This window comes from Cladophialophora psammophila (assembly GCF_000585535.1).
Source record: "Cladophialophora psammophila CBS 110553 chromosome Unknown aczJe-supercont1.2, whole genome shotgun sequence".
NCBI lineage: Eukaryota > Fungi > Ascomycota > Eurotiomycetes > Chaetothyriales > Herpotrichiellaceae > Cladophialophora > Cladophialophora psammophila.
In genome coordinates, this window is record NW_006912923.1 from 1,206,120 (window position 1) to 1,218,336 (window position 12,217).

The window sequence follows — 12,217 nt, forward strand, 5'->3', positions numbered from 1 at the left end:
CTATGCATGTCCGCAGTTGAAGATTCTAGGGGCATTATCTCGTGTAAATAGTTGATTCTTGAAGGAGGGTTATCACCCTAAGAGATGCATAATATCGCCATTCACGCGATGTGGATTCCGGCAGCTATTGACCGCACAGCCAATCATTAATACCCAGTATTAATCTCAATATCACGTGTCCAAAGCCGTGATATCAAGTTTACAAAGAGGAGCTGATCTATTCTTAGTGACAAGGTGAACGAAGAATTCCTTCACCATGGCTTCATGCATGTGTATATTGTAGCTTCCGATGGGGTAGACCGAATTGCTCGGTGTGTAGGGGAGCTGACTGGTCGCACTATTTTCCTGTCCTTTTCGAGGTCTCACCACCAATTTCAATGGGTTTGGGGAGTTGACCAATGTGTTTGGAAAGTACGCCAGTGTGTTTGGAGTACACACTGGTCAACTCCTCAAACACACTGGTGTACTCCGTACTTCAGAGGGCCGATCTTTCCCATTGAATCCGGTGGGGAGGGTCACGATCTCGAGAAGGAGAGGAAAATGTTGCAACCTCGGGGCCGATGTGGAAAAGGACCGGGAAATGGGTCTTGGCACCGAGGGAAGAGACCTCCAAAAGCGGCGGCACTGACCGCCAGATTCGGCGGGAAATTTCCCTGCAACCCGCGTTGTGCTGTAAACATTCTTTCGGCTAAAAATGTCAGCCAAGACGAAGTGGAGATGTTGCAAAAGTGAAATACGCCAAGACGCTAGTAACTATGGCTGTAAAAGCAGCCTCCCCGACCATATAGATCTAGAATAGTCCAATGCACTTTTACGCCTCATTTCACACAAACGTGACCAATCGCAGCCTTACTGACGGCTGTAGAAAGCGGTTCGTAGCCTTTGAACCATCAGCGAGGTTCTGAGACCTGAGGACTTATGAATTAACAGGAGCTGTGTAACCACCTCACCGCCTATACCGCATGAAGCTACACGCCTAGTTGCACAGCCATTTTAAACTGTTAGGCAGCACGAGAGAGTCTTCGCACCAAGGTGCACAAGGTGCGCAGCAACAAGGAGGTAAGTCAAAGTCTTTGTTGAATCACGTATATATTATCAGAGCCGGACCGCTTTTGTATACTTTGACTCTACGGGAACAGGTGCTAGCTCAGACCGTAGTCGAAAGTTTTGTGCTTCGCCTTTCTGCTCTCGCTATACTGTGTTGCCAGCTGAGGACCTTCTGCGGATCGAATATCTCCCAGAGCACATTCCGAGAATGCAACCTTTGGCTGAGACGCGCGTAGAAAGCGTCATACGTCTCGTGTAGAACATCTTTCGGAGTGGTCACCGCCCCACTGGGGTGTAAGAATGACCAGCCGTTCGTACATTCTTTTGCACCGAATTGTATCAACTAGTATAGTTGACCAGTTTGCCATCATTCTCGGAGATTAAAGCACCCCAGTATTCGTAAGTATAGAGATCCGGCAGGAAAGCGGACCCGTTGAAGCCCTGTAAATACGGGTCGTCATAGCTGTCTACGTTTATGACCACTGTAGAGCCTGCCTGTGTAGGACGTGTTATAGCCGGCTTCCTTCATCTACAAGAACAGATTGTTGGCATTCAACCTCTGGGATACGAATTTGTCGCATCCGCCATAAGGGGAAGCAACATCCGTGGCCTTGTTGTTGTGTGCCGCTTGGCCCGATCACAGTGGCGCCCTGGAGGGACAGCACACAGGAATAGTGCAAAAGTGACTATTGAAGGTTGCTCCCGCTTGAACGATGAGTTCCTGTAGTGTGCACATTCGTCAACCATGACCCGTTGATCAAGCATCCTGAAAGGCTCTATGGCTGAGATATGCCGCAGCTACTGGGTTGTACTCGCAACATGCATAGCAATGATCGCATTTCCTCATGCGAAAAGGAATCGATTTTTTATTGTGCCAATACTAGAAATCTCCACCTCTACAACATCATCCTGCTTCAGCCATACGGGAGGGTCCATGAATGCCCCGACGCCTGCTGGCGTACCAGTCATGATCACTGTCCCCTCACGAATCGTATTGTATCTGCTGAGGTGCGCCAGAATATCGCCAGCCTTGAACCGCAAGTCATCTAATCCAGACCGCTGTCGCTCCTTGCCGTTGACACGGGTGATCAGTTCGAGCTGGTCTGGGTCGACAACATCGGTGGCCACCAGAATTGGCCCGATCGGTGCGAACCCGTCGGCACTCTTCCCGTAATTCGTCCCAATACCAGGAACACGCTGCCACTGGCGGCTAGTAACATCGTTTCCAACTGTATAACCCAAAATGTAGTCTGCAGCATGTTTCGACTCAATAGCCTTGGCATCTTTGCCGACGACGAAGGTGAATTCGCCTTCATAGTCAATTTGCGGGTGAGACTTGCTGACACGAATGTCCGAGTACGGCCCCACCAGCGCATCTGGCGGCTTTATGAAGCTCGTCGGATACTCGGGGGTAGGGTACCCACATTCAGCGATGTGTTTGCTGTAGTTCAGACCGACGCCATAGACCAAGGGGCTTGCTGGCAAAGGACAAATCACCTATACACACTTAGGACCGTGGAAGACATCGGCTTCTCACCCACCTTGGCAACCTTTGCATGGGAAGGTGACTCGCGGAGGCTCCAAGGTTTATCACCCTCATATATTGCTACCTGTTGGCCGACCAGATTGTCTCCAGCAGGGGCCTCGCCAAAGAGAATATTGCCATCTGGGTCTTCGAACCGAACCAGCCGTTGGAAGGGAACTTTCATACTGACAATGTGAAATCGACCCAGCCAAGTTTTTGCGTTTGGCACTTCCACGCTTCGTGGAAGGTAGAACGGAAAGCGTGATAGCAAATTTATTCATCTAACTTAGTAGGATAGAGAGTTGCGCAACTGGCCTACTTGCTCGGCGGCCCGCCATCAGAGCTGGCGCCTTTAGAGCTCGAGATTGCTTACCAACCAGATCCAGCCCATTGGACATGGCAGGACGCCCGAACGAAAAGGGTCGGGGGAATTGTGGGTTCAGCAATCCACTACCCAGTACATGGATCCGTCTGGTCTTGGTCGTCTCCCTTGCTGACGAAACAGCCATCCAATCAATCATGCTTAAAACTGGAGCATCAAGACGCACCCAATGCGCGGCCGAGAAACCACCATGGCATCCGATTTCTAGCTAGTAATGATTCGCTATCGTGCTGGGACGGGGGACGGGGCCCCCCAGAAAAGTTTCATCTTCGCGGGGTACTGTAAATGCGGTTTGCAACTTTGCGCCACGTTTGCCATAGCCTTCCAGGACTCTGTTCCTCGACCGCTTCGATTCTTCTCTCTCCTCCCCCGGCTAAACGAAGTCTACGACCTATATCTGTCCCATACTGCTTCCTTCAGGTACTTATGAGATGGCAGGATACCAGACGAAGAGAAATGCTGTAGGAGAAATACGGGCCATCGAGCAGAAATGTACGGTGGCATGCGCCAGATGCAGGTCACGAAAAGTTCGATGTAAGCCATCGCGATCTCGACATATGGTTCTTGAAACACGGTGACAGACGCTGATATAATGCTTGCAGGTAACGGTGGTCTTCCGTGCCCAAATTGCCTTGTGAGCATGGCGTGATCTTGATCTGTCCGGGCTTAGAAGTTGCCTAACACACTACCTCCAGGATCGATCGCTGGAATGCAGTTATCCACAGATACAGCGTCGCGGCCCGCGCCCGGGCAAGAACAAATCCAAGCACAGTGACGCCCCTTCATCACATTCCGGTGTACAGCACAAGTCAGGTCCCGACTTCACCAAGGATGGTGTGAACCCACCGGCGAACAACAAAGGGAGCTCAGCCCCCGTAGCTGGTGTTTTATCCCTCTGCGAGCAAGACCCGCCACCCGGTTGTGCGTGGCTCAACTTTACACAACACTACCGGCCCCCGGCACAGGTATGTGAAGACGCCATCATGCCTGCAACGCCGACGGACAAATCAACCGCTCCAAGTGATTCAGATCCACAACAAGACGCCGCCAAGCTGTTGGACTCTGATACAAGCGCAACTCCATATGGCGTCCAGGCTCTTCCCGACGGAGAGGTATGTATACCGCGACGGCACTCTCTTGGCAGGCGATACAGATGCTGACATGTCCAGGTGAGCTGCGAATACCACGGTTAGTCTGCACCCGTCATAATGAACGATGGCCCCTTTCGCTGATCGCCTAATCTTAAGGTCCTGGCGCCATGATCTCTATCTGTTCCAAATCTGCCGTGACTTGGGTCTGCCAGAAAGCTGGTAACGCCGACTTTGAGAGAATCACCGCAAACTTCGCATCCGCCATCTCCAGACGCCTCAAAGTAGACCTTAGCCAACTCAGGGAACGAATTCCAGAACCACCCCAGGCCGTGGCTTGGTCGTACTGCCAGGCGTATTTCAATAGTGGCTCAGGACTCTGGTTCCAATCTTTAAATCAAGCCGCGTTTGAAGCGCGACTGGCCTCTCATTTTCGAGATGACAGCCCCGGAATCGGACACGACCCCTCGTGGTACGCCCTGCGCAACATTGTGTACGCCACAGGCTGCCGCAGCCTGAAATCCAAGCAAGTCTCGGCCGATTCCCATGACATGCAACGACAAAGCTGGAGTTATTTTTGTAACGCCATGTCGGTATATACGGATTTGCTATTCTCTCATACTGGGCTTTCGTCAGTCCAAGCTCTTACTCTCATGGTTGGTTGGTCCTGGTGGATCGAGCGAGCTAGTGCCTAACCTGGTGTTCCAATGAACAGAGTGCATTCATTGAGGGTATCGCATGCCCTTCGCTCGAATTCATGCTATCCTCCAGTGCTCTGCGACTAGCCGAGTCCAAAGGTCTACACCGTGGTTTGTCGTCCACATGTCTTGAGAAAACGACCGACATCCAAGCCGCTTCACATACGTGGTGGGCCATATACACCCATCATTGCGTTATTGTGGCTCGATCGGGAAGATCTCTGGTAAGTCAAGACCACGGTCTAATCCCAAAAGCGTTTCTTAGACTGTGTTCTTGTCTAGCAAATTGATGATAACGCCATCACCTGCCCGCTGCCGACCCAGCATCCTGGTGACAGCTGGAGCCAACACGCTACGATTATTGCCATGGCAAAGCATGCGCGAATCCTTGCCTCGGTCATCAAAACCCTGAATGTGATTCGTGCCTCCCGGTCGATGTCGGCTACAACGTTCACCATGATCCAGGAGCTGGATGACCGGCTTCGAGAGTGGCGAAGCGGTTTCCCTTCTTTTGTCCAGATGGACCCGCTGCCTGCTGGCGTCGCGCTCCCGAAAGGAGTCCACCAAGAACACTGTCTATACCTGGTCTACTCGTACTACGCTACACTGATTCAAATCCATTCAATTGTGATGTCTCCGTGGAATGCAGTTTACCAGGATAGCGCAACACTCGACCCGAGTCTTCGGCCTCAGATCTTCAGAAGTGCAAGTATCGTGGCTGAGGCGTCCAGGAAAATCATTGCCCAGCTACGACATATGACAGTTGGTCTCGGAACCCTGAAATGGTGAGTCTCGATCCGACGCCAGACAGGCTGTCACGGACAGGAGTGATATCAATTTAACCAAAATCGAAAACAGGGCCGTGTTAGTCTATCCAATGATTGCGATGATTCATCTGTTCATCTATATACTCGACAATCCCAGTCTTCCATCGGTCGATGCGGACATCTCGATCATGCACGAAGCCGCCGCTCACTTCAGTTTCCTCGAGTACCGGCTAGGCAAAGTCCTATCACTGCCGTTCCCGAGAGACTTAGCCAACCTGATTCGGGTTGTTGTCGCCGACCACAGGGAGAGCAGCAGCCTCCGGGTGACTGGCATGGAATGCGGCTCCTTCGACCTCGAGCCAGGCTTTGAAGGCCAGCAGAACGTAAGACTTCAACCAATTGCATTACTCTGCATTTCGTTGCTGTGCATTGTGTGCTCACGGTCGACATGACTAACACCCTTCTGAACAGGACTTGCCTGAATTGGGGAATCTCGAAACTGCCGACTGGGACGCGCTGATCCCTTGGGAGGAGGTGCTCGATGGTCTTGATGGATGCGACATGTGAACGGAAGTGGTTGAGACGTGGTCAGCTCTCCCGAAGCCACGACTGACAGGGTGGTGACACTTGCACACCACGCTACTATGCGGCCGACAAAATCCCAAGCAACGAACAGGCTGCATTCTGCTGCCTTGACCTCCAGTCTCACCATGGCTCACTTTTAGATGCAAGAGTACTCGAGTCGACGGAATCGACAAATATCCAACCACTTTTCGCCAGAGATCCCCGTTCCCAGACTGGATACTAGCTTGACCCGTCTTTCTGTCCGCCCTGCGCAGCGCAGTGTCTTGTAGCCAGACCGAGCAGGCGGACGAGAATATCCTGTTCCGCACTGAAAACCTAGTGTCGGAGGACTTGATACGATCAATGTTGACGAGCGATGAAACCCCTACTTTTGGAGGGGGTGAAGGGTCATGAAAGCGGCACCGGTCGGGGTGAGTCGTATGCACCCGCTTAGGAAATAGGGTGACACCGCCTTGTTCTTACAGCAACTCACCAAAAAGTGAGAAGCCGACAAACTACTGACGATGGTGTCCATGACATAGACAGACTTCCAGGCTACGCCGCACACCGCACGGTCAGCGAAGGGTGGGCCAATGGCAGACCGAATACCACCTACAAAATTTTTGGCGGCCCCAGGAAAGCCCCAGCAGGAGGGCTGTAGCACTTCCAGCAAAAGGACGAGGCCAACGTAGTCAAATCTCATAGTGCTTGGTGGACTGTCCGGGATTTGTGCAAGTTCCTGAAGGTCGGAGGAATGTAAAAGAAAATCTGTTAAGTACTGCCAGGGCCGAAAGGATTGCCATGAGATGATAATACCACCTCCAGCCTCGCTCGGTATGCGCCACCAGAGCATCCGCTTTCAAAACATTGGTCAGTCTGAGCCTAGTCTACTGAAATGCCAGGGGTCAGGCACAGACAGCCGGGGCCCATAAGCGGACCAAGAATCGCGAAGAAACAACCAGCGGCAGCATATCGGCATTTGAAAGTCACCAACAGGGCCCGAGATTTTGAGGTGCCGATCCTAGTCCGGCAATAATGCTCTGTATCATGGTCATCAGCAATGAGATCAACAACTGAAGTGTTGCCTGAGGGAAAGACTGACACCGCCAGTGAGCATGTTGACGTCGCTCGCTCGGCCGCAGACGAGGAATCCCGCCATGGCAACGACGTTACCAGTGATGTAAAACCAGCGCCCACCGAAGATATCTGGAATGCGGCCTGAGACGGTAAAACAACAGTCTGGCACAGAAGGTACACAGGAGGGACCCAGATGACATTTCCACTGGGGGCCTGCGTTTGGATGGAAGCGGTTAGCCCAGGTGGTCCCCACCTCGGGAACTCGATATGACTTATCAATGTCAGGATTGATCGCAGTGTAAAGGATATGGAGCAGTGAATGGATGAGGGACAAAGTGGTGTCCTTCTGTGTGCGCGTTTGGCCGTCTGTGGACCTGTATATGCTGTTTGCTAGCTTGATGAAGCTTCCCCGGATCGCTGATAGGACTCGCACCACCCTTGCATCACCCCGTCGAGAAACACACGAGTCATCCTATGTGGAAGGTGAACGATTGGATCAGGGCCTCACTACAATTCATAGCGAGTCCGAATACCAAAAGCCTAGGGTGCGGGAGGTACAAAATCATTTAGTTGGTGGGAAGAGGTACAGGATATACACGGGCGCAATCCGATAGTCCACCCTTGTGAGCGTTGAGGTTTTCTCTTCTAGCATGGACGGCGGAAAAATGATGAGGGCTTCTCCCGTCTTCTTCACATTCACTGTGTTGTCGTTGCGTTCCTTCATGCAACCCCTGGCTCTCCGGGCGCTCCACGGCCACTGGCAAACTATGGTAATCCATGCACCGGCGCTACTTCGTAATCACATCGTGCCCAAAGATGCTTGCTACGCTACAAGGGGATCAAGATCTGCTGGGCGGGGGAAATGTGGAGTTCTTCACCTCTTTAGTCCTTTCGATCGGCTGGAATTTTCCCGGCCTTTGGTAGAGTGGTATATTTCACAATGAATGTTTGATAAAACCCTCTGGGAGGCAGTCTGGGTTTGGGGAGGCATCACTACTTTCAAGTAGGGAAGGGCCTCGAGTGTTCATTTTCATTTTCCAACCGCAAATTCTCCTTCAAAATGAGTGCCACCATGAAGAATGTCTTGGTTATTCTAGGTGTTGGCGGTATGGGGAAGGCATGCGCTCATCGACTCGCCGCAGGCCGTTCCGTTTTCATCGCCGACTACTCCAAAGAAAACCTTGACGCTACAGCAGAAGCTCTTCGTGCTGAGGGCCGCTTAGTTCACACTTCCATCGTGGATATTGCGGACTATGAATCCGTTTCCAAATTCGCAGACTCTGCGGCGGCAGAGGGTCGTATCGAGACCATCGTCCACACGGCAGGCGTTTCGCCCATTGCTGGAGACCCAAAGACTATTTACGCGATTGATCTTCTGGGCACTGCAAATGTGATCGACGGTTTCTATCGCCACGCGACGCCTGGGACAACTTTGACATGTATCGCCAGTATTGCCGCCCAGGAGACTGCATTGTCAGGCCATATCACGCCCGACCTAGAAAAGCACTTGGCCACGGCATCCCGGGAGAAACTGCTCGACCATCCCGATCTTGCTCCTGACAGCCTTCGGTACGAGTCTTCCTATGGCATCTCGAAGAGAGGAAATCAACTGCGTGTCGAGATCGCTTCTCAGCAATGGGGAAGGAGGGGCGCCAGAATCAACACCGTGAGTCCTGGGGTCATCGCGACGCCAATGGCTCAGAAAGAGGCCTCATCAGCCGGTGGAAATCAAACCTTCTTAGAAAATATGATCGTAACAGCGGGCCTCCGACGGATAGGAACTGCAACAGAGATAGTAAACGCTGTCGCTTTCCTGGCGAGTTCGGAAGCCTCTTTCATCAATGGAGCGGACCTCCGAGTAGATGGTGGACAGGCTGGGTGGATGCGATGGCACTCAAAGCGGATTTAGTTTACAGGAAAAGAACTATGGGATATTACGCTTGATGAATCTTGGCTTGCCATCAAGAATTGCTTCTGCTTCCACAAAGCCATCCCGTTTGTCCTAAACAGATCGATTACCCCCCGCAGCGTTCTTGATGTGTAGGAGACAGCGGTGGAGATCTAGACTTTGAATCGAGAACCGGAAGGACAGAATCTTGCAACAATGCCCATGGGGTTGGAGCTTGTTGCATCGAAAATTATGCCTCTCGAAAAGGAAGATATCACGGCTCGTAGATGTTCTCACCCAGGAACTTTGCCTGGGGCTAAGACGGCTCACTTCATGATTTGTGGCAGCCGCGATATTAGAGGCCGGATCCCTTGGACAAGATGACTCGTTACAGGAGAGTGCATGCCAGACTGCTACCTGGGATACGGAGTACTGAATACTAGGACCACTTGCAGGTGCGTCTCATTCTGCATTTAGCCGAAGCGAGCGATGGTCTACATCGGAAGCTCGTTTGATCCAGCATTTGACCGAGGGTCCGGAGCGACCAGAGATGACTATGGTGGGGCTTGTACACTCGCGATCGCGCTCGGCACGGGACATCATTGGGGATCAATCGCACCAGACTATGATCTTCGGTCGGAGGCATTCTGCCAGGTAGATGCGCCGGCTAGACCAGGGAGAGACAGAGGGGGCCATTGCAAGTCGACGGTGTTTCGGAAGATGCACCAAATGAGATGACACCATAATAGTTAGCACCGCCGTGTTAGGGTGGCTGCCCTCTCCACCCCATCAGTTGCAAGTGCCTTCGTCGGCAGGATCTCGTCGTCGACCTCTACTGGTGCCTTCATATTACTTTTTGATCCACAAGCTCAGCAATTCTCTCGCCGGTATAACCAATCTCCTGGAGGATCTCTCTGCTGTGTTCTCCGAGCAGGGGTGGCTGCCGGCGGATTGTAGGCGGTGTCTCGCTGAACTTGACTGCGGATCCTACTTCCTGTTAGCTCAACCTATTCCTCCGGACTAGAGAGCCAATGCTTACCCAAAACTGACACCGTCCCCGATATGGCACCATCGAACTTCATCTCGTGGACCATTTCTCGGGCGTGAGTCTGTGGATGGCTGAAGACTCTCGCCATTGTGTTGATGGGAGCATAAGGCAAGCCACTGCCTTCGAATATCTGCATCCACTCATCGGTTGTCTTTCCAGCAAAGGTGGCCTTTAGAAGGGGAGTCAAGTCATCCCTGTGCTTGACACGGGCGGCATTGGTGGCGAAACGTGGATCCTCGGGCAATCTTTTGAGATCCAGCACGTCGCAGAGGATCCGAAATTGCTTGTCGTTGGTGGCACCGCATACAAAGTATAGATCTTTCGATTTGAACGCATCGTACGGAACGATGGTGGGATGTTGTGATCCCCACCGCTCCGCTTCCTTTCCTGCATTGAGCCAGGTCGAAGCCACATTGGTGAGAAGCGCGATTTGCGTTTCGAACAAGGATCCATCGAGCTTCTGGCCTCGCCCCGTGTGTAGACGTGTGTACAGAGCAGCTATAATAGCGCCATGCATGAAGAGTCCAGTACACATGTCTGTCAGGCCAAGTCCGGGGCGAACTGGCGGTCCGTTGCGCTCGCCGGTCAGATGTAGCATGCCACCCTCGGCACCAGCAATGATGTCGTACCCAGCGCGCAGGGCATATGGTCCGGTAGGCCCGTATCCTGAAACACTGGCATAGATGATACCAGGATTCAACTTTCGGACGACCCCGTAGTCGATGCCGAGCTTCTCCATCACTCCCGGGCGCATGTTCTCCACCAACACATCGGCGCCTTTCACCAGCTCGAGGAAGGCTTCTTTACCCCGTTCGTCCTTAAGATTTAGACAGATAGAACGCTTGTTGCGGTTTACGGCGACAAAATAGTTGGACATGGGTCCAAGGCCGGATTTCCATTGCGTCCCCTCGCCTGCTGCCCGTCAATGTCTTGTATCATCACCTTTCCCGACATCTTCGACTTTGATGACTTCGGCGCCGTAGTCTGCTAGGATTTGGGTGCAGAATGACGCAGCAAGCACACGTGAAAGGTCAAGCACCTTGACGCCGGTCAACGGTCCGTTTTTCCAAGCCTGGGATTCCGGGGTCGTGGTTGGGGTCGATGCCGAGTATGATCTGATTCTGGCTCGAAACGGTGAAAGCTGTCTTGGCGGCGTTCGGCAAGCGGCCGTTGCAACTAAGCGTACCGCCCAGTTGGGAGTCATAAGAAGTGTTGGAGGAAATGTTGATCTTGAGAGAAGAGAACCTTGTGACATGGCCATAGTTGATCCATAATCTAGAAGGGACTTGGGCCGGTTATAATCAAACCATAACCGGAATCTCCGACACCATGGCGCAGACTCTGGAGCTCAGAGTGCCTGTAATTCAAAGGGGCTACCGTTCCTACTCCTCGGCCCTTTCAGCAGCACTCGGCGTAAGTGCCCACCCGGTCTAAAGTGGGTGAATAGCCGGGTAGACCCTGAAGAAGTTCCATCTCGGTCAAACCGCCCTCTTTGCGTCGATGGTCTTGCAGCAAGTAGCAGTGACCATACCAGCAGGAACCAGGCAATTTGTATGGTGTATCTGTTGCCATGCCCAACTGCTCCTGAATTTGTTTGTTGTTATCTGTTGCGACAAAGAAATACCTGTCAAGGCCACGATGAAGGTGACTTCGTGTCGGCCGAATTTACGCTTGACCGTCATCGCCTCAGGATGTTGTCGTGCGCCGTTACTAGGCAGACGGGATGCACGACGTATCATCGCCAGGAACCTCTCGTCGAGCGTCCGCATCATTGAAGTTGGTCCTCGTGATGGGCTGCAGAACATCAAGTCCAAGGTGCCGCCGTCTGTCAAGGTCGACCTGGTCAACCGCTTGGCCGCAGCGGGCTTAACGGATATCGAGGCGACTTCCTTTGTATCTCCAAAATGGATACCACAATTGTCCGATGGCGAGCAAGTCATGGATCAGATAATGCCTCTGACGGAACAGAAGCCTGTCCGGCTCTCGTTTCTTACGCCTAATCTCAAAGGCTTCGAGAGGGCTCTTGCGGCGGGCGCGAAGGAGATGGTTGTCTTTGCATCTGCAACAGAAGCTTTTAGCAAGTAGAATCAAAATGCAACCGTCGATGAGGCATTGACGAGAGCACGAGGTGTG

The 12,217-nt window shown here is 52.5% G+C and overlaps 5 protein-coding genes across 5 annotated transcripts; 3 read left to right on the forward strand and 2 right to left on the reverse strand.

Moving 5' to 3' along the window:
• Nucleotides 1-1,890: 1,890 nt before the first annotated feature.
• A1O5_01772 (uncharacterized protein) lies at nucleotides 1,891-2,756 on the reverse strand (the record flags this gene model as incomplete). Its single annotated transcript, XM_007742388.1, has 2 exons — nucleotides 1,891-2,544; nucleotides 2,589-2,756. 2 exons carry the CDS (start codon nucleotides 2,754-2,756, stop codon nucleotides 1,891-1,893), a joined length of 822 nt encoding a protein of 273 aa, XP_007740578.1.
• Nucleotides 2,757-3,937: 1,181 nt separating this feature from the next.
• Nucleotides 3,938-6,074, forward strand: A1O5_01773 (uncharacterized protein; the record flags this gene model as incomplete). The annotated part of the gene is made up of 7 exons (XM_007742389.1): nucleotides 3,938-4,066; nucleotides 4,124-4,142; nucleotides 4,202-4,698; nucleotides 4,758-4,964; nucleotides 5,023-5,525; nucleotides 5,599-5,890; nucleotides 5,979-6,074. 7 exons carry the CDS (start codon nucleotides 3,938-3,940, stop codon nucleotides 6,072-6,074), a joined length of 1,743 nt encoding a protein of 580 aa, XP_007740579.1.
• Nucleotides 6,075-8,208: 2,134 nt separating this feature from the next.
• Nucleotides 8,209-9,057, forward strand: A1O5_01774 (uncharacterized protein; the record flags this gene model as incomplete). The annotated part of the gene is made up of 1 exon (XM_007742390.1): nucleotides 8,209-9,057. One exon carries the CDS (start codon nucleotides 8,209-8,211, stop codon nucleotides 9,055-9,057), a length of 849 nt encoding a protein of 282 aa, XP_007740580.1.
• An 823-nt stretch (nucleotides 9,058-9,880) lies between these two features.
• A1O5_01775 (uncharacterized protein) lies at nucleotides 9,881-11,339 on the reverse strand (the record flags this gene model as incomplete). Its single annotated transcript, XM_007742391.1, has 3 exons — nucleotides 9,881-10,023; nucleotides 10,076-10,996; nucleotides 11,027-11,339. The coding sequence occupies 3 exons, from the start codon at nucleotides 11,337-11,339 to the stop codon at nucleotides 9,881-9,883; spliced, it is 1,377 nt and encodes a 458-aa protein (XP_007740581.1).
• Nucleotides 11,340-11,722: 383 nt separating this feature from the next.
• Nucleotides 11,723-12,169, forward strand: A1O5_01776 (hydroxymethylglutaryl-CoA lyase; the record flags this gene model as incomplete). Its single annotated transcript, XM_007742392.1, has 1 exon — nucleotides 11,723-12,169. The coding sequence occupies one exon, from the start codon at nucleotides 11,723-11,725 to the stop codon at nucleotides 12,167-12,169; it is 447 nt and encodes a 148-aa protein (XP_007740582.1).
• Between the last annotated feature and the right edge of the window lie 48 nt (nucleotides 12,170-12,217).